The following is a 20873-nucleotide window of genomic DNA, read 5'->3' as shown; positions in this document are numbered from 1 at the left end:
CCTCCAGCTCCGCTTCTGCGGGCGCCGACGTCAGGTGGCCGAGGGCAAAGCCGAGGTGACCTGCTGCCGTGTCGCAGCTGCTTTCTCACCCCGAGTTTCACTGCTGCGCGTGGCGGCATTGCCCCCGGTGTGAGCAGCCTCCCCACCCTGCCCCGCCAGCCCACACCCGGCCCAGCGCGGCGGGCGCAGAAGAGCACCCCGCGCACTCGGCCCGCTCCGCGCGCCCCGTCGTCCAGGCTCCCGGTCCCTTCCCTGTCTCCGCCCGGGGCTTCGTGCTGGGTCACCGGGCCTCAATAACTGACCGTTTTAAGGAGTTCAGGCCATGTCCCAGTCGTCAGCTTCTTTTCACAAAAACTAATCCTTGTCGCTGACCTGTCTGCCGCGCCCCCAGCTTCCGTCTCTTTACTGTGTGGAGAGGGGGTGCGGTCCTAAACTGACCTAAAGTGATGTCGCAGGGCGCTGGGATCCCGAACTCCTGCCCGGGCAGGTCACGGCCGATCGTCACGCCCGCCCCCCCATGTCACTTCTTTTGTGAAAGGTTGTCTTTGCCTTCGGCCAGCCTGTCCACGCTCCTGGTCGACACACCTTTGCAAGACACTCAAGAGAGCAGAATCTTGTCACCTGCCCTGGGATCCACTCGCCCGGCTGTCCCCCACCCCCATGTCACCTTCCTCGTGTCCCTTCCTCAATTCTGAACACACAAAACAAACTGCAAACTGCCATTCTCTGGGGGCATTGGAGGCTCTGCCCCTGGCACATGTCGTCTGTTTGGCTCAAACACAGTCATAAAACTGGGGACGTGGACACCTTTACAACCACACCGTCCCCGTGCTCACAGGGTGGCAGCCCCCGCCCCCCACACACTGACCCTGCTCCCTGACGCTTCCATCCCAGAGGTACCTGCTAGAGAGGGGGCTGGGTGACACGGTGACCGCGGCCTCTCCCCGTGGTGGAGGCCCGTCCTCTGCTTTCTGTGGGATGGAAGAAGGCCCTCCTGGAGCGGCGTCCCCCGCAGGCAGCCGCTCAGGAGCAGGGGAGACGGGCGCCTTCGTTCCTTAGGGAGTGGGGACCCTGGCACGCGGGGAGCTGGGTCACACTGCACAGTGTCAGGTAGCCGTGGCCATCTGAGGCTCGCTCACTTTATCTTCCCAAGTTCCCAGATATGCTTTTTTTTTTTTTACTTTTACAGCCACCTAGCTGGGGAAGTATAATTAGCTAGTATGGCGGGGAAAAAAAAAAATCTGTGTTTCCTTTCAAATTTTGCTGTGAACCTAAAATGGTTCTAAAATCCGTCATTTTTTAAAAAGCGGCCTTACCGAGATACAATGCGCACACCAAAAAATGGGCCCCTTTAAAGTGGGCCATTCAGTGTTTTACATTGATTTTTTATTTTTTGTACATTCACACCGGGGCACAGCATCACCACAGTCTAATCCGAGGACACTTTTGCCTCCGCCGCCGAAGGAACCCCTCCCCGAGGTGCGCGCTGAGAGCCCTGTCTTCCACGCCGATGCCCTGTCTTACTGCGGCAGATGGCAGCGCTCGACCTCTCAGGCTGACGTCTTGTTTTCCTTGGTTTGGCGACGCTGTGTCTGGGAGGGCGCTGGGCTCGTGTCCCCAGGGTCCGCGTCCGGCCCCGCTCAGCCCTCAATCTCCTTTCCAAAGTAATCGCCTTAGCGGAAGATCCCAGGCCGGCCCTGCAGCCCTGGGGATTTGGGCGTCTGAGACGGTCCGCTTACGGTTCAATCAAGCAAATGCAGCCGATGGCTCGTCACCGTGTCCCCTGAGACGCTCCCCAGTGCCCATCATCGCTCCTGCGTTCAGTCTGTGCCCGCATCCCCTGCGAGTACATTTGCCTCGTGTCCCACAGCCCGCCCGGCTGCAGAGCACACTTCTTGCCGAGGGGCTTGAGATCCCAGCTTGAGCCACCCTTGTCCCCACCCACCCATCAGGCCTCCAGCAGCCCCAAGCGGCTGGCTGTCCCCAAGCTCCCTGAAGCCAGGACAGCTCGGGACCCTCGAAGCCACTCCAGCGTGGGAGAAAATGGCTTCCGCAGAGGAGGACAGTGATCGTTTGCTGAGTGACTACACCAATGGCTTCATGGTCTCCCAGGTACCGATCTGGGGACACGTCCCCCTGGGCACGCATGGACCCCAAGGCTGGGGGCTGGGATGGGGCAGTGGATGCCCACTGCTTCATGGGGAGGGGATCTCCTTGAGGTGAGCAGAACGTTCTGAGACGATGGCCACAAGGACATGGGGACCTTTTTGGGGACTTGCTGACACTCAGGGACCCTGTCTGGGAAGGATGTTTTTAAAAGCTTAACGGGAAGTAGATGGGGTTACAGAGGAGACGGCGGCCATTGGCACACAGGTGTTTAACACACTCATCCGGGGCAGCGCAGGCACTTGTCCGTCAACACACTACAGAGGAGGTGACACCTTTATTTACTTATATTTTTTTAATATCCAAAAACTATTTATTTATGGAAGATACGACGGGAGAGATTTATACGCAGATGCGTTTAAAAACGGCTGCCTGTCAGACTGCGGACGAACCACGTGCGGCCACTCGTATGCGCATTATTTTTCAGCAAACGCCGTGGATGCATCTTCTCCTGATTTCCTCTCCTCCCTCCCTCCTCTCCCCTCCCCCTCCCTCCCTCCTCCTCCTCCTCTCTCTCTGTCCCTTCTTGCTTTATTTTTTTTATGCAAGGCGACCCTTGGTTGACCTCACAGATTGCAAGGACCTTGTCAGCTTGCAATCCCTTATTTTTAAATTTTTTATGCCTGCAGCACCCGGTCTTCCTAGGTGGTCTCCCATCCAAGGACTCACCAGGCCCGACCCTGCTGAGCTTCTGAGATCAGACGGGATCGGACGTGTTTGGGGTGGCGTGGCCTTAGACTCATCATTTTTTAATGACGTTTTCTTTTCCCTAGCCGACGCCATTGTCAGAACACAGTATGTCATACGTGTAACATGCGAAATCTGTGTGCGCCCACGGGGCACGCGATCGGTGAGGCGTCCGGTCAGCGGCCGGCTGCTGGCACTTGCATTCCGGGGGAGTCGCAGCCATATGCAGGTTTTCGAGCACACGGGGGTGTGCGCCCCAACCCTGCAAGGTTCAAGGGGCGAACGGACTGTGAGGTCTCGGAGGGTCCCCCGCAGTGTGGCACCGACCTGCCTGCCTTCTCGTGGCCGAAGAAATGTGATGCTGAGCGGAGGAGCAGATGTGAATGACCGCGAAGCGCGAGGTCGATTTCTGCGCCGCGTCCGCGCCGGGCAGAGCCGCAGAGGCAGGAAGCAGAGTCGCGGGGGCGCGGGCTGCGGGGCCGTCTCCTTCCCCGTGAGAACGTGCTGGGGTTCCACACCGATGACGATCACGCAGCACTGAGAAGGCGCTCGCTGCCCCCGAATCGTGCGGTTTAAATGGCGAATCTTTCGCTATGTGAATGTTAGCACAATTGGAAAAACAAGGCCACGTGGACTTAGATGTTATCTTTTGAAGGCGCCGGGGTCGGTGCGTTGGATGGCGTCGACGGCACTGGCGGGCAGTCTGTGGCGGGACACGGGCCTCTGGAAGAGCCGTCAGTCCCATTCCCCGTGTGGGGTCCGGTGGGGAAGGGCTCCGTGCGCCAGTGTGCATGGGGCCGATGGGGGCAGAGCCGCCGGGGTGCTTCACAGGGTGAGGGTGGTCAACGGGGTTCCCGCGGGCTTTTTCAGTGACTGCTGTTTGGGGAACATGCAGCTTCACCTTCTGGTGGCCCAGAGACACCCAGAGATGGGCAGCGGCTGAACCCAGCTGCCCCGGGACGTCACACGCCGATGGCATTTTGAGTTCCTCGCGACAGCTATGACGAGACACACAGATACCCGCAGCTTCTCCTGGTCACGCAGTCGCGGGAAGTTGAACGCAGCCTGGCCGTGCCTGCGTCACGGTCGAAGGGGGCGCTCAGACTCAGGCAGAGGCCACTGCGAACGGAAGCCCATCGCCCCCAGAGCTACCAGAGGCCCCGCCAGGTCCCAGAAGCCACTTCAGAGGCTTCCCTCGGCATCCCTCCGCAGAGAACCCAGCAGCACGTTGCCTTCCCCTGGCTTGTCTGTCCTCCTGTGATGTCCCCACCCAGCTGGGCAGCTTGCTGTCCATTCAGCGCTGCCGGCCCTTCACGCGATGCTGACGCGTGGCTTATCAAGCTTGGGGGGAAGATAACGTCGGGACACGTTGATCACACGATACCGTGTCCTTGACTTGTCGCCACACAGGACCAGAGCTAAGACGTTAATGGAGTGAAACCTCATACGACCTTAAAAGAACGAGGGTTCCCGAAATCTCGGTAGAGCAGGAATTAATCCAACCTCAATACAGGAGTTAATACAATCTTAACACGAGACTTAATGCCACCTGAATTCTAGACTTAATGTAACGCTAATTGGAGAGTTAATACAATGTTAATTCGAGAGTTAATACGATATTAATTCGAGAGTCAATACAATGTTAATTCGAGAGTTAATACGGTATTAATTCGAGAGTTAATACAATGTTAATTCGAGAGTTAATACAATGTTAATTCGAGAGTTAATACAATCATAAGAGAACAGTTAATGCAACCTAATAGGACAAGAAATAATAAAAGCTTTAACAGGTCAACCGCTAATACGACCTTAATTAAATAGATCATAATACAAACTTAAGAAAATAAGAGTTAATAGAACCTTAATCCAGTGAGAGTTCACACAGCCCTAATACAGAGCCAAAATAACAGCAGGATAAGAGTTAACGAAAACATCACAGAACAGACTTGTTGCAGCGTTACCAAACGGGACCTTCAGAGGGTCAGTGTGACGCGACCTTGAGGAAACGCGCGGTCTGTGCACTTTTCCTCGACACGAGTCCACGACCTTCGGAGGATGAGTTAATCCAGCCTCAGCTGAGTAACCGGCGGTGGCGGCTCAGGCAGCGTTAACAACACTAGCCACAGCCCAAGTCTTCGGAACTGTGACGCTGCTTCTCAAATGAGGACTTTGGCCTCGGGGGATCCCACCGTGTCTGGGGACATTGTCACTGCTGGAGGTGGGGTGCTCCTGGTGTCTAAGGGTACGGCGTCCAGGACGCCACCCTCACAGAGAGCCGCCCGGCCCCAGCCGTCAGCACTGTGAGGCCGAGAGGCCCCGATGTAGCAGGGTCAGACCTAATAGGACCAGAATCGCCGAGCAGACGTGACACGGTGCTGTCCCGCTGGCCCCCGCCAAACACGCCTCGGGGCTGTGCCGTGTGCCGGCGGGGTGCGAGGTGGGGCACCCTCTTCATTAGTGAGGTCAGACACACGGCATCACCGCAGTGTCACCAGCGGTTGATACAATGCTGACCACAGGTGTGGTGCCAGCCCCCAGAAACCATGTTGCCACGTGGCACGTCTGTGCGTTCATCTGTCACGGTCACCATCGGCGACGCCCGAGCCCGGGCACCCCTCCCACGGAGCTTGGGCAAGACGGTGAACACGGTGCTCACGGGTCACGGACACGGCGCTGGTCGAAGCCATTGCCGACTCCCTTCTCGAGACGGAGAATGAGAAGAACACCACCCAGCCTGTCTTCGGACTCTGAAACCACTGGGTATGGCGGGGGTCCCCAGCCCTCGGATCGGGGACTGGTCCTGGTCTGTGTCCTGGTCCCGTTCGGAACCAGGCCGCCCCACAGGAGGTGAGCGGCGACCGAAGCTGCATCTGTGTCCACAGCCGCTGCCCAGCGCCAGCGTCCCCGCCCCAGCTCCGCCTCAGATGCTCGGGCCTGCGGTGCTCGTAGGAGCCCCGGCCCCTGGTGCCACGCAGGTTGGGGACCACCGGTGTAAGGAACACCGCTGACATAGTAAAAAAAAAAAGGAATGCATGTATTTCTTCGTTTGGAAAATTAAAATGATGCATCTGCAGAGGTGCAGAATGCGAAAGCAGAAAGCAGTGCCCCCCACACCCCGTTTCCCAGACTTTCTGGCCCCGTTAAACCGACAGAGGCCAGCAGTTGGGTTTCGAGGGCTCACACGCGTGTGCACGGGGTTGCTCGCATGCGTGTGTCCATCCCGTGTGCGGCGGGTCCCTCCTTGGGGACTTTATAGTTCCCGGTAGAGGGTGTTGCTTCCGGGGACCGGATTCCAGCTGGCTCTTCTGCAGAGCGACGCTGTGGGGGGCACGGGGCAGGGCACGGGGACGCTGGGGGAACCCCCAAGCCACCTGTTCCCGCACCCCGCCCAGGCTGACCAGCCAGGAGATGGCCTTGGCGGTCCCTGTGTCCACACAGCCAGCCCCGCATGCACGCAGCCGGCCCCCAGCAAGCCCTCACTGTCACCCTCGCTGGGGACCAGCCTGTGCACTCGGTGGCCTTCGCGCTGGACCCCTGCTCCACGCCAAAGGCGCAGTTGTGTGGGACTCGCAGGACGAGGGGCGGCTGCATCATGGAAACGGTTAGTTTTCCCTGTCGTAGCAGAGACGCCCCCGTGGCATCGGAACCGCTTACAGGCGCGTAGTTCAGGGGCGCGACGGGCATTCTCGTCACCGTGCAGCCATCACCGGTGTCACCTCCAGGACCTTCCCGTCCTCCCAAACTGAGACTCCGTCCCCACGACACGCTCACCCCCTCCCCTCCCCAGCCCCCGGCTCCACCAGCTGCTTCCCTCGTGGTGGCTGCGTGACTCTAGGGACCTCGTATGCTTGGAGCCCTGCTGCGCTTGTCCCTTAGTGTCTGGCTCATGTCACCGGACACTGTGACCCGACGTTCATGCAGGCAGTCACGGGGGTCAGAATCTGCCCCCCTTTAAGGCTGAGTGACAGTCCCGTGTGCGGACCCTATGATGGGCGTGGGGGCCGCTCCGCCCCGGGTGGGGGGTGCTGCACCGCGCTGCAGTGGACACGGCCGTGTCCTCAGAGCTTGCTTTCTCTTCGTCCGAGGTCCTCTTCGCGGCCTGCGAGCTCGGCGTCTTCGACCTTCTCGCCGAGGCCCCCGGGCCCCTGAGCTCGGCTGCGGTGGCCGCGGGCCTGGGCACCAGCCCCGAGGGCACAGAGCTGCTGCTGGACACCTGCGTGTCGCTGAAGCTGCTTCGCGTGGACACGGGAGGAGGACGCGGTGAGTGGCCGGGCGTGGCGGAGGGCGCGGATCCCCCGGGCACTGTCAGCACCTCTCTCTGTAAAGGGCCGGGAGGAACAGACGCGTATTGGGTGTCGCGGGCCGCGGGGTCTCAGTGACAGGTCCCATAGCTGCATGTGCAGCCGCAGAGCAGCTGGAGACACTATGCAAACAAACAAGCGTGGCCGGCGACCGATAAAACTTTATTTACAAAAGCGAGCCGGGGGCCAGGTGTGCGGCCGCCTGGAGTTCGTGACGCCTGTCCCAGCGGCTTCCACATGGCAGTGCGGGCGCTGGATCCAGCGAACAGACAAAACCGTGAAACAACCAGCTCACGGCACAGGAAGTCCTGTCCTGGGGGACGTCCGGCTCCTGCTGCCAGTGCTGGGGGCGGCGAGCAGCGTTGCCGTGGAAGTGACCACGCTTTCTCTTGTTTGCCTCTTTTCAGCTCTGTACGGAAGCAGCGAGCTGTCCCGCAGGTACCTGGCGAGGAGCAGCCCCACGTCCCAGCACCACATACTGCTGTATCTGGCCAAGACGACCTACCTGTGCTGGGGCCACCTGGCCCAGGCCGTGAGGTGGGTGTGGCGTTGCCCGTGGGCGTCCCGTCCCTGGTGCCTGGGCTGGTTTCCGGGCGTGCAGGGGGCGACACGCCAGGGCCCTTGCACAGTCGAACACGACACCCCTGGCTTTGGAAATCCCAAAGTTCTCTGCCGTTGACCCACAGACGTGCGTCAGGATGCACAGGCGGAGACGGCAAGTCCTCTAGGGGACAGTGCTGTGTGCCACGGGCAGAGCTGGGCAGGCGGCTCGGAGCCCAGCAGGGGCCAGAAAGCGAGGCTGCCCGGGTCGTGACTGGTCACTGCACGCCAGGCTCTCTCAGGCTCGGCGCTGTGGACGTCGGGGCCGACGACTGTGACGTGGGCGTCCTGTGACCCGCAGGGTGCTGACCAGCCTCCTGGTCTCCACCCACCAGGTGCCAGGAGCACCCCCTCCCCGGTGTGACAATAAAACATGTCCCCAGTCTCAAGCATCTCCCAAGAGCTGAATCAGCTGCAGCTGAGAATGAGATAGATGGTTAGATGGATGAGAGACAGACAGACAGACAGACAGACAGATGGATAACAGAGAGATACATAGATAGATGAGAGATAGACAGGTAGATATTAATAGATAGGTTTAGCTAGCTAGAAGGATGATGGAGAGTTAGATGGACTGGTAGATACATAGATAGAAAAATGATGGATGATTGCATGGCTACATAGGTATAGATAGATAGATAGATAGATAGATAGATAGATAGATAGATAGATAGATAGATAGATGACAGACAGACAGTATTTATACAGATGACAGATGACAGACAGACAGACAGACAGACAGATGGATAGATCAGATGGACGGATGGAATGGATGGATGGATGACAGATGATAGACAGATGACAGACAGACAGATAGACAGACAGACAGATGTATTGCATGTGACAGACAGACAGATTGACAGACAGACAGACAGATAAGATGACAAGACAGACAGACAGCATATATATATAGCAGAATGTATATGTTGCATTTTATTTATTTATAGATGGATAATATACAGACAGATGTTAGGTGGACAGATGGAAGGACGGACGCATGGAGGAGAGACGGACGCATAGACGGAGAGACAGGGAAAGAATCGAGTGTCTCGTGCTTTGTCAGGTCCGTCGACTCCCAGTCCTGACGTTGGGGGTCCTGACTCTGCCACGGGACGTCCTGGGCCTGGCAGGGTGCTGAGCGGCCTTCCTGGCCTCCCCCCAGCAGATGGCAGTAGCCGTCCCCCTCCCCAGTGGTGACAGGCAGAGACGTCCCCAGACGTTCTGCTTGGGCAGACGTCCGTGGGGTGTGCGTGTTGGGGGAGCACGGAATTGCGTCCGATCAGGGAGCAGAAATCGACATGTTCTTTCTTAGTGGCTTTAACGTAAACCACACGCGCATCCTGCGGTAGCTTTGGGATCGCGTTTTACTGTTTATTTTGGAAAAAGCACAGCTCGTCGTTCTGTGTGATGACGATGTGGCTGGGTATTTAATTCCCACATGACGTGCGCCTGGCAGTCACTTCGGCTGAGTGCCTCCCGCGGTCCCAAGGGTGCAGCTGTGGGTGGGGAGAGACTGAGGCTGGTGTGGAGAGTGGCCGAGGGCGGGGACCCGATCTTGGTGCCACGAGGACTCTCGGTGACCCTACGAATGACACCAGGGCTCCGGGGTCCCGCGTCGCAGGCAGACGTGGTCTCCTGCTGAGAAAACTGTTCTTTCCTCTGTGCGGACTTTAGCTTGTCCGTCTCAGCTGCTCGACCTGTTTCGCCAAAGCCGACGGTGGGTGATACTGTCTCTGAACGGTAAAGGTTGACAATATGGCTCAGCAGGTAAAGCCGGGGGGTACGGGGGGGCAGTGGCACACTGAAGAGCCCATGCCCTTCTGAGGCCAGCCTTCGTCAGCTCAAGTATCAATGGGGACACGGCTGCCAGCGACTTTTGTGTTTTCCGAGAAGCAGCACATCCAGATTTTTGAGTGACATCTCCCAAAGTTTGGAGGCTGGAATTCATTCCGTCAAAGAAATAAATTGAGAGTGCTGAAGCAAGCATAATAACAAATGATAGCCGAGGTCTCCGAGGTCTCGTTGGACCCTCAGGCTTCACCTCCTCGTCCCCGGTGCACAGGGAGCTAGTTCTTGGACAATGGAAAGTGACACTCGTTCCCTCGAGGTGGCCTCCTGTGGTGTTTCTGGGCTCCAAGTTCTCCTTCGTGTGTGATTTCTTGTCCCCTGAAGGTCTGGTGGGGAAGAGGTGGCCCCCAGGGTTAAATGCGGGGGTCATCCAACAGCATACGAGAAAGGTGTGGGGCTGACAGGGGGGAGCCAGTCAAGGACGGAAGGAAATGAGCCACAGGGGGACAGTTCTGCCAGATACCAGGGGCTGTCTCACGTGGCAGAGAATGACCAAGGGGTCCTCTACGTCAGCTGCAGAGGAGAAGGCGAAATAGAACCTGTGTGGATAAATCGACTCTGCAGCTGCAGGTAGACCAGTGGGCTCTCCAACTATAGGTAGACCAGGTAGCCCTCCAGCTGCAGGTAGACCAGTGACTCTCAACCTGCAGCTAAACCAGCCAGCCCTCCAACTATAGGTAGATCAGTTAGCCCTCAAAATATAGGTAGACCAGGCAGCCTTCCATTTGTAGATCGACCAGTTAACGCTTTACCTGTAGGTAAACCAGCCATCTCTGCAAGTACAGGTAGACCAGTTAGCACCCCAGCTACAGGTAGACCAGTCAACTCGTTAGCTGTAGGTAGACCAGCTAGCCTTCTACCTGCAGGTATACCACTCAGCTTTCCAGCTGTATGTAGACCTGCTGCGGGAAGACCAGTGGGCTCACCAGCTATAGGTAGACCAGCCAGCACTGTAGCAGCAGGTAGACTAGGTGGCCCTTTAGCTATAGGTAGACCAGTTGGTTTTCTAGCTGCAGGTTGATTAACTGGTCTTTTAACTACAGGTAGACTAGCTGGCCGTCCAGCTGCAGGTAGACCAATGGGCTCACCAGCTATAGGTAGACCAGCCAACCCTGTAGCCAAGGGTAGACTAGGTGGCCCTTTAGCTGTAGGTAGACCAGCCGGTCCTCTAGCTGCAGGTAGACCAGTGGCCTCTGCAGTTGTGGGTAGATCAGCTGACCCTGCAATTATAAGGCGTTTCGTCTCCTTAGATGCTGGGTGATGCGTCATTCCAGACTGGGGCGTCCGCAGCTGGCTCAGTGTTTTGCCTCTCTTTAGATTTTGCCGTAAAATCGCATCCCTTCGTTGCTCATCTCAGAGAATCGTGCTCGTGGGGACCTTGCAGCTCCAAACACGTGTTGACTTCTCCCTAGAAAGGATGGCGTGAGTGCGTCCGGTCGCTCGGTTTTGCTTCCTGCCCGTTGCACCGGCGACTTGAGGGGTGGGCCCGTGCCCCGCCGTGCACGCTCGCCGGGGTTCACGGAACGTGTCAGAGCTGAGTGACAGCTGCCTCCCTGTTTGCAGGGACGGGAAGAACCAGTACGTGCGGGCCTTCGGGGTCCCCTCGGAAGAGGTCTTCGCGGCCATCTACAGGTAACGCCCAGCACCCAGCCTGACAGAATCATGTGTGTCTTTAAAATACTCACCAAATACAGGGGAACCGAAGGGTGCGGCATTCACGGTAAAACAAGCAGACACAGAACAAGGCGGACGTGCCTGTTCTAACGCGTGTGCTGGTCCATTTCCCGAGCAGACGCGAATTTGCCCTTCGAGCGGCCAGACGTGCACCCAGTGGGTGGATGGATGGATGGATGGTGGGTGGACGGATGGGTGGATGATGACGGATGGTCGGTGACGGATAGGTGGATGGATGGATGGCGGGTGGATGGATGGATGGATGATGGATGCGGTGGATTGGATGGTGATGGATGGATGATGGACGATGGGTGGATGGGGTGGTGGTGACCTGATGGGTGGATGGATGTATGGATGGTGGGTGATGGATGGATGGTGGACTGATGGGTGATGGATGGACAGCGGCAGGCAGAGAGAGAGATGATAGATGGATATCGAGCCTCGTGCTAAGAGACGGTTTCTCGGCCTCGGCACGGCTGACGTGTGTGGCCGGGGACTCTTCCTGACCCTCCCCTGTCCTTCGACTTTGCCTACACGGCGACCACAACCACACAGCTGGCTCTGCAGAGGGGACAGAGCAGAGGACGTGTGAGCAGTGGGAGAAACACCCCACACGGCCCGAGAGCTGTCCAGCTCCTCGTTGGCCCATCACCCCAGCTCCCATCCCCTGCGCCCCGTCCCAAGGCCCGTCCTCTCCCCGCAGCCCCTTCCCCAGCTCCCCGGCTCCCTGCTGTGTCCGGCTCTCGCCCCAGCAGTTTCGGAGGGACACGTGCATTGCAGCTGCACCCCAGGAGCTGGGCACGGGCCGGCGGCTGCCCGGGGCTCTGCCGTCTGCGGCGACGTATTTCCACAGCAGGGCAGGCTCCACGGACCCCCGCAAGCCTGACGCTCGTGCCCGTGGGACGCAGCTGTCTGCTCCGCGGCGGGCGGCCGTGTCCATGCTCGCGACGCCCACGCTGGACGTGGCGTGGTTTAGACCAGGTGCTTTCACACGCCAGGTCGGACGAGGAGCGGCTGCTGTTCATGCGAGGCATGCAGGACGTGTGGCGTGTGCACGGGAGACACGTGATGGCCGCCTTTGACCTGTCGCCGTTCCCCCTCGTCTGCGACCTCGGCGGTGAGTACGTCCTGCGTGTGTCGCGGCTGCGTGTCCTGCTCCGTACGGGGAGCGTCTGAACCCCAGTTCTCACTGGGAGCTCACGACGGAAGGGCATGGAGTGTCCTTTAGGACGGTGGGTGCTGAGGGCTGCCGCGGCCTAGCTCGTCACCGTCCGTAGCCAACGACCGAGGTCTCAGGAGAGAGATGGACGCAGCCGAGGCTGTCACGGTGCCGACAGGACCTGCCGTGCCTTCTGAGGCCCCGACCCAGATGCCGGCGGGCGTGGGCTAGCTCACCACGGACACCGAGCTCACCACGGAAGCCGAGCTCACCACGGACGCCGAGCTCACCACGGACGCCGAGCTCACCACGGACGCCAGCCTCGGTCATCTACGATGGACACTTAGGGACTGTGGTTCTCCACCTCCCTCGCCCGGCTGCTGGAAAGCAAGTCGCAGAGACCCCGAGATGAGCCTTGTTATGCTCACTTCCTGGTGGAGGCATCGGGCTGTCTGAGCCCGAGGGATCAGGGTGTTTTGGGGGGTCCCAGGGTCAGACGTCGCCTTCAGCTTACGAGCCTTATCCTCTGATGCTGCTGTGCAGGACCAGGACACCTGTCTGTGCCTTGAGCATCTTCTGCGGGTTCGATGCAGGGTGGGGGGGCCCTAGCACAAGCTCGGGGACAGGTGGGTGCTCATGCGTCACAGGACATGGTGGGGTAACAGCAGCCCGAGGTGGCCCTCCGAAATGGGGGGTCTCCATCTTTAACAAGTGAAGGTTCGCTGGTTTTGGCTGAACCCCCCTGTGGCAAAGTCGGGGTGCCAGGCACACTCAGAAGGCCGTGGTCCCTGCTTTCCTGATCCGAGGGGAATCCCCAAAGCCTGTTGGACGGCGGCAGGAAGTAGATGGCCACGTCTCCCCGAGCAACAGCCTCCGTGGCCACTGTCTGTCCCTCCCCCATGGCGGGCAGTGGGCGCCGGAGCCGGGAGCGTCGGCCCCGGGTTCGAGAGTGGCTTCTGTCCCTTGCTCACTGCGTGACCTGGGGCAGGTTCAGTAGGCGCTCTGTGCTCTGTGCCTCAGTCTGAGGTGACACTGTGAGGGGCGTGTCCCCGTGTGTGTCACCCAGAACACTCTCTGGCTGTCTCTGCGGGAGGGGCGGCTTCTCCACAATCACGGCCGCCCTTCCTGGGGACAGCTGGGGGTGAACACGCAGGACAGGGGTCCCTGGGGAGGTGTCCGGGACCCAGGACGCGTGTGCGGTGGCATCTGCCAGGGTTGTCACCAGGGTGTTCTCAGGAAATGTCCTGCATAGTTGCCTGCCGGGGACCCCTGCTTCCTCCCTCACGGGCCCGTTTGCTGTGCTGGGGTGCACGGCTGCCCGGGGCACAGGAGGTGACGTGCAGTTGAAGCTCCGAGCCCTGGTCAGTCCCCTGGGCACGTGGATCCGGGGCCTTGCGGAGCAGGCGGTAACCGCGGTGACCAAGCCCGCCGCCTGCACCCCCGGGGCTGCGGTGGCCGCTTCCCGGTGCCCGTCACACCCTCTGCCCGCCCCCAGGCTGTTCCGGGGCCCTGGCCAGGGAGTGTGTGTCGCTGTACCCCGGATGCCACGTCACCGTTTTCGACATCCCGGAAGTCGTGCAGACGGCCAGGAAGTACTTCCCGATCCTGGAGGAAGCACGAGTCAGCTTCTGCGAAGGTGGGTCGTCGCGGTGCCTGTGGGGGCGTCGGGGACGCCGGCGGGGGGCGGTCTCCAAGGCTCCCGGCCGCTCCGCACGAGCCCCCTCGACTTAGAATTGTTTCTCACGACGGACGGAAACCTGTGTGAAAGAATCTTGGTTCCCTGCGATTAGCAATTCCGTGTGTATTGTGGGTTAAATAGCGTCCCCTGAAAACTCACGTGCACCCAGAACCTGTGAATGGGACCTTAGAAACGGGGTCTGTGCAGATGCGATTAGTGAGGGGTCTGGGGTGAGTCCTCCTGGAGCAGGTGGCCCTAGACACAGTGACAGTGTCCTTATAAGGGACAGAAGGGGAGACACAGACACAGAGAAGCCACGTGGAGGGACGCGGCCACCAGCCCAGGGACGCCTGGGGCCCCCAGACGCTGGGACAGGCAGGAAGGACCCTCCTCTGGGGCCTCCGGAGGGAGCGAGGCCCTGGGAACCCTGATGTCACCCTGCTGGCCCCCAGGACGGGGGAGGACGGGTGTCACGTGCGTAGCCCCCAGTGGCTGTGCGGGCTGTTGGTTCCCTTCACCTGATCACACAGGAGCTGCTGGCCGATGGCCGCGGCTCTCGGAACACAAAGCTGAGGGGAGCTCCAGGAAGTGGTGACAAGGGACCTCGGAGAGGGAATTAAAGACCTTCCCCGATGGCGGGAAGGGGCCCCAAGCGTTGTCCGGAGGTTTCCTGTCTTCACTGAGGCCTCTCTCTGTTCAGAGCTAGGTTTGTGCATCCAGGTGACACGTCCACGCTGGGCGCTGGGTCAGTCCGAGGGCTTGGACTGCAGACTGACCGCAGGGCCGCTGTGCTCTGTTCCAGGGGATTTCTTCAAAGACCCGCTCCCGGAGGCGGACCTGTACGTCCTGGCCAGGATCCTGCACGACTGGAGCCCCGAGAAGTGCGCTCAGCTGCTGGCGAGGGTGCATCGGGCCTGCAGACCAGGTGGGCGGAGCGACGGGTACGTGGCCCAGCTGTGCTCCGAGGTGCAGCCACCTGGTGTCCACAAGGACGTGGGCGCAGCGTCCGTCTGTGACGGGGACACTGCCCGGCTGTCCCATGAGGTCTGTGAGGTCGTGTGCACAGTGGTTTCAGGGCCGCCCCAGCGGCAGTAGTGAATTCTCCCAGACCGAGCCTGTGTGATAGGTCTGGTGACCAGACATAGTTCTACGGTCCCGATGGGAAAATCTCGTCCCAGAAGCGTCAGGCGCCCTCAGAACGGCTCACGCCCCACGGTGCGCATGGCACAGGGCTGGCTTATCCTTAAACGACGATTTCCGTGAATCTGAAATCCGCCTCTACCGGCTGTGGCTGGGTGCATTTCCGGCGGATCGATCCCGCCACCCCCCGGGAGCCATAGGCTCCCCGGTCTCCGTTTGTCACCGAGTCCCAGGCTCCCGAGTCCCTGCCACGGCCCGGGGTCACCCTGCCTCCTGGTGGCGTAGCTGCGTGGGTGACGAGTTGTTTCCACGGTCACCGGCCGACTGCTGGCGGGTCGCGTGTGCAGACGCCCGCACCTGCAGGCAGCGAGGGGCTGCGTGTAACGGCATCAGACGCTGTCTACACCTTCCTGGCTGTCGTCCCAGTGGCCCGTGGCTGCCCTGGGTTTTCTGTCTTCGTGGCTGGCTCTCGGCAGGGGGCCCCTGCTCAGCCTCTGGTCACGAGTCGGCCAGGAGGCGTCCGCCGCGTCCACAGTAGGAGCGTGAGGCGGGTCCACGGCCCCTTCTCGTCTCTGCTCCTTGCTACTGAGTCATCAGCGACTCTGTTCTCTATGCCGTGGGCACTGCGCGTGCACAGGAAATGAAGGTTAAAATGTGAAGCTCCATAGGGGTCGAAACCAGCGACGCAGGTAGCGGTGCAGGTGACACAGGCAGGTGATGCAGGTGACACCGGCCGGCGGTGCAGGTGGCAGAGGCAGGGTCCGCTGAGGGCTCGTGCGTCCGGGAGCCTGAGCGCGTGTCCACACCCCATGTGTCCTGGGCGCCCTCAGAGATGCTCCGAACGCTGGATGTTTGTGGAAAAATTTGATGTTTTCTGTGCGCTTGAGTCGGAGACGGCCCCCCAGTGCGCGAACAGCCCACCCCCGAGGGGGCTGGGAACCTTGTCCGAGCCGCCGCGAGATGAGTATGGCTCAAGGTCTTGCTCCTCCGCTGGGGGCGGTGCCGCCGGCCGCGTGGCTGGGCATTCAGGGTCCCGGTCATCTGCTGAGGTGGCGGCTGTGCGTCCCACACTGCGCCTGCTGCCCACATACAGCTCCCGCCACGTGCGTGCGCTGGCCGGCACCCCGGTCCACGCTGGTCGGCCGCAGCTGGCAGGAATGGGGGGCGTCGGGTTTGGGGCCCCTCGGCGGCTGAGGACAGCAGGTGTCCAGGGCCTGGGACGGCCAGCGGCGTTGGGGGCTGGGAAAGGGGAGCGAGAGAAGCAGGGGACAGCAGGGCCTCGTCCGCGCCGTCCCTCACTCACGTCTGCTCTCTCCGTGCCAGGCGGTGGCCTTCTGGTCATCGAGAGCCTGCTGGACGCGGACGGGCGGGGACCTGTGACCACGCAGCTGTTCTCACTCAACATGCTGGTGCAGACGGAGGGCCGGGAGCGCACGCCCGCCCAGTACCGCGCGCTGCTGGCCGCCGCCGGCTTCAGGGACGTGCAGTGCCGCAGGACGGGTGGCCCTTACGACGCCGTCCTCGCCAGGAAGTAGCGCCCGGCAGGTGCGCCGCTGCCGCAGGACGCAGGACGCCGGAGCCGTCACGGAGGGAGACTCTCGCTCCCGTGTCTCCCTCTTGGTCCTGACTGGGGAGCGACGCAGGTTTCGGGGGACAGGGGCCTGCGGCCATCTCTTTGGCTTTCGTCTTGTTTTCTTCTGTTTATTACGTTCTGTTCCACCCACTGCACACAACTCTGTCGTCCTGCATGCTGCCCGCCACACGGGGATCAGCACCTGCGCGTCTCGGGGACATGAATCTGCCTGCCACACGGGGATTAGGACACGGACACCTTTGGGGACATCGTTCTGTCCTGTACACGGGGATTAGGACATGGGCGTCTCAGGACATCATTCTGTCTGCCACACGGGGATTGGACATGGACACCTTTGGGGACATTATTCTGTCTGCCACACGGGTTTAGGACGTGGGCGTCTTGGGCCACCAGTAGGCTGGGCACAGGGTGACTTCTGTGCCTGCTGCAGCAGCCCCTGAGGCGAACACCTTTCCCATGGTCCCCTGAGCCCCGCCCACTGTGTCCCTCAGTGGCAATGTCCCGGCCACGTGGGTGGATAGGTGGGGACGGCCCTCGCCTCAACCCTGACAACACCCTTGCCGGCCGGAGGCGCCGTGCAGCCTGTCTTGGGGCCTCGTGAAGAACCCGATGTCCTCACCGTCCCCGGCTCACCCTGGACGGGAGGCAGCCGTGCGTGCACCATCGTGGAGCCACGTCCGGCCAGCGGGCCCCTCAGAGGCGCCGGCGAGCACGTCGGTAGGAGGCACACGCGTGTCCTCGCGTGGAGGGGATGTAGTTTCGTGGAGCCCGTGCTGCGGATCTGGGACCCTCCCCCACAGACCCCGCTGCACGGAGGGCCCTGCTCTGTCTCCCCTAAACCACGGGGCAGCAGGACGAGGGTGTCGCACTGGTATATTTGGGGATTTTTGAACCTTTTTCCCTTTCTTCAGTCTGGAGTTATTCCAGGCGTCAGGGCGAGAGTCCGTGTACGTGTGTGCGCTCAGCAAACCCGAGCAGTGTTATTGCAGCCTTGAGGACGCAATGGCGGTTCTTTGTGTGTGTGTTTAACTCAGGGCTGCCTGGCACACAGGGCCGCCAGATCACAATGCCATACTCGCGTGTCTTGGCAATGCGTCACCGTCACGAGCCCCTTACGGCGCGTCCCCTCGCAGAGCGACCGTTTATTCTCCTTGCGATGAGAGCTTTTGAGGTTCAGTCTTAGCGACTGTGACCATGCGATGTCCCCCACTGCGGCCGCCGTGCCGCCCGTCCACGCTCAGGACTGGCTTGTTCCCGGGCAGCTCTCGAGTGTCTTCACCCGCGGCCCCGTCCCCACCCCTGGCAGCCAGCGAGCCGAGGTGGCTTTTCTGTGTCAGTGCAGATTCTGCACCCCTAGGTGAGATCACACGGTGTGAGTCTCCCCCCGCAACCCCGTGTCACACTTAGTCAGCACAAACACGGCAATGCATGGCTTCTACTGTGGAGAAATAAACTCAGCCTAAAGTCGGCCATCTCCGCCTATTTGAAGTGTACAGTCCGTCATTTCCCTACAAATGACCCCACCACTCACGTCACCAAGTTTTCTTCATCTTCGCAAAGTGAAACACGTCGCCTTAGCGTCCCAGCACCCCTACCCCCGGGCTCCCGACCTGGGGGTCACCCACCTGCGGCCACCGCCCTGTACGCACAGCAAGGGGGGGGGCCCAGTGCTGGGACCAGGGTCCCCGAGGAGGCTGGCTCGGGACCCCAAGGAGAGGGGACTTAGGGGTAGGGAGGGGACTTAGGAATGGCGAGGGGGACAGATGGGTCATTTGATGTGACCGGCTGTGAAGGAGCAATTGTCCCAAGGAACAGCAGGGGGCGCTGGCGCCCCGTCGTCTCGTCGGCCGCTGGTGGACCGAGGTCTGCCTGGAAAGACATCAGGGACAGGAAGCTCTGCTTCCTTTCGGGGTGGACAGACGTAGCCCTCCGGAGAGCTGACATCTGCACCTCCCCGTCCCGTGTAAAAACCCCATGCTGAGCACGTGCAGCCCGTGCGAGCCAACAGGACGTCTCCCTGAGAGGACACATCCCCAGGCCCAGCCTCTTCCGTCCTCGTCAGGGTGGCTTTGCGTGTCACACGCTCTGCACAGAGTGCGTCACCCACGGGAGCAGCGTGCGGCAGGTCCGGCAGAGGACGGCCACGGCTTGGCGCCTGCCTCTCGTCGGTGAAAGTGTTGGACACGTGTCAGGTGGACCTCGCTGACCCGTCCTGCTGTCCCCGAGTCCCGCCGTGGGCGCCGTGTGGCCGTGCGCACGCCCGAGGGTGCATCCCAGCCCTGGCAGGCGGACCGCGGGCCGCGGGCACTGGGGAGGGACCGTCTGGGAAGCGACGTGCCGTCACCACTCGTGGAAGGGGGTCGGCCCACGGGCACCCACTGCGAGACGATGACGATGCACTGACCGAAAGCCCAGGGTCTGAGATGAGCGCACCCTGGAGCAGGTGGCCCTGCATGCAGTCACGGTGTCCTTATAGGGGCCAGAAGGGGAGTCACAGGGGAGGCAAGGACGGGAGGGTCACAGCCACCAGCCCAGGGACACTTGGGGCCCCCATACGCTGGGACAGGCAGGGAGGACCCTCCCCAGGCGTTGTCCTGGGACCCCCGATGTCACACTGACGGCCTCCAGGACAGGGGAGGGTACACGTCTCTCGTTTGAGGCACTAGCCCTGGAGTTTGATACGGGGAGCGGTTTCCATGGTAACCGTCCTCCCCACACGAGCTGTCATGTTTGGCAACATCTGCCTCCCCCTTGGGTCCCAGCTCACCAAAGGCCTGTGTGGGGTGCACAGTGGCCCGTTGCTCCGGGGACAAGAAGCTGCATACGTGCTGTCACCGTGTGTTCGCTGCAGACTGGGAAGTCCCACGGGCGTCATGGAACACAGCTCAGCCACAGGGCCGCAGACTTCCTGCTTCTCGAGTTGTCTCCAAGGCACAGTCCGAAGTTTTCTGAGCGACGACGGAGGCAGCGTCACCCCCTGTCCAGCCGAAGCCTCCAGGGGATCACTGTGATAAAAGCTGACCGTTCGTAGAGCGAGGACCCAGCAGAGTCGCCGAGGGACAAGTCGTTGTGGAGGAAGCAGACGGAGCAGACGGCCGGGTCGCACCTGCGGACACAGGTGGACGGCCTGAGTGCGGGTGAGAGAACTTTCTGGAGGGCCGTCCCGTCTCCTCTCTGCGGTCCGTTCTCACGTCAGCGGCATCCTGCATCAGCGTCCCAGAGCGTCCGGGATTCCTGCCGAGACGACCTCGCGACCTCACGGCCCGTGACAGTGTTGAGAATGACCCTTGGGAGCGGTTTTCGCCCCCGAGGTGTTTCAGGCTTAAACAGACTGGACGGAGCGAAGCTTCCTGCCTCGTCCTCAGTGACGAGCCCGTCCCCCTCGGCCACCGGCAACCTGCTGCTCTGAACCCCTGTGGATTCGGTGCCCCCTCAGGGACCACGTGCCACCACCTACTAAGGGAAACGAGGCTTGATCATCTTCATTTCGTCTTGCCGAAAAATCCGGTCTAGGTTTCAGAAAAACTAGAGAGGAAATGAATTTGTTTTCATCGGATTTGCTTTACTGAGTGGGAATAAAGTCACGCATTCCCGATTCCATCGACTCTGTCTGTCTGTCTATCCATCTGTCATCTGTCTGTCTGTCTGTCTATCTATCTATCTATCTATCTATCTATCTATCTATCTATCTATATATGTATCTATCCATCTATCCATCCATCAATCCATCCATCAGTACCATCTGTCATCTATATATCTATCTATCTATCTGTCTGTCTGTCCATCCGTCCGTCCGTCCGTCCGTCCGTCCATCCATCCATCCATCTATCTATCTATCCATCTATCATCTATCTATCATCTATGTATCTATCTATGTATCTATGTATCTATCTATCATCTATCATCTATCTATGTATCTACCTATGTATGTATGTATCTACGTATCTATCTATCTATCTGTCATCTATCTATCTATCTATCTATCTATCTATCTATCTATCTATCTATCTATCTATGTATCTATCC

At 60.1% G+C, this 20873-nt stretch overlaps 1 protein-coding gene across 1 annotated transcript; it reads left to right on the top strand.

Moving 5' to 3' along the window:
- Nucleotides 1-1578: 1578 nt before the first annotated feature.
- ASMT (acetylserotonin O-methyltransferase) lies at nt 1579-17799 on the top strand. Its single transcript, XM_039883176.1, has 8 exons — nt 1579-2112; nt 6939-7113; nt 7562-7691; nt 11166-11234; nt 12275-12393; nt 13931-14071; nt 14916-15038; nt 16577-17799. The coding sequence occupies exons 1-8, from the start codon at nt 2044-2046 to the stop codon at nt 16786-16788; spliced, it is 1038 nt and encodes a 345-aa protein (XP_039739110.1). The 5' UTR covers nt 1579-2043; the 3' UTR covers nt 16789-17799.
- The last annotated feature ends 3074 nt before the right edge of the window (nt 17800-20873 follow it).

This window comes from Pteropus medius, unplaced genomic scaffold (genome assembly GCF_902729225.1).
Source record: "Pteropus medius unplaced genomic scaffold, Ma_sr-lr_union100, whole genome shotgun sequence".
Classification (NCBI taxonomy): domain Eukaryota; kingdom Metazoa; phylum Chordata; class Mammalia; order Chiroptera; family Pteropodidae; genus Pteropus; species Pteropus medius.
This window is presented reverse-complemented; position numbering and strand designations above follow the sequence as displayed.

What these genes read in the sequence shown, in the direction of transcription:
- ASMT (XM_039883176.1), top strand. Translation starts at nt 2,044, where the DNA reads ATGGCTTCCGCAGAGGAGGACAGTGATCGTTTGCTGAGTGACTACACC. An exon ending in GGACACGGGAGGAGGACGCG is followed by an intron (nt 7,114 to 7,561) that starts GTGAGTGGCCGG and finishes GCCTCTTTTCAG; the next exon opens with CTCTGTACGGAAGCAGCGAG. An exon ending in GTCTTCGCGGCCATCTACAG is followed by an intron (nt 11,235 to 12,274) that starts GTAACGCCCAGC and finishes TTCACACGCCAG; the next exon opens with GTCGGACGAGGAGCGGCTGC.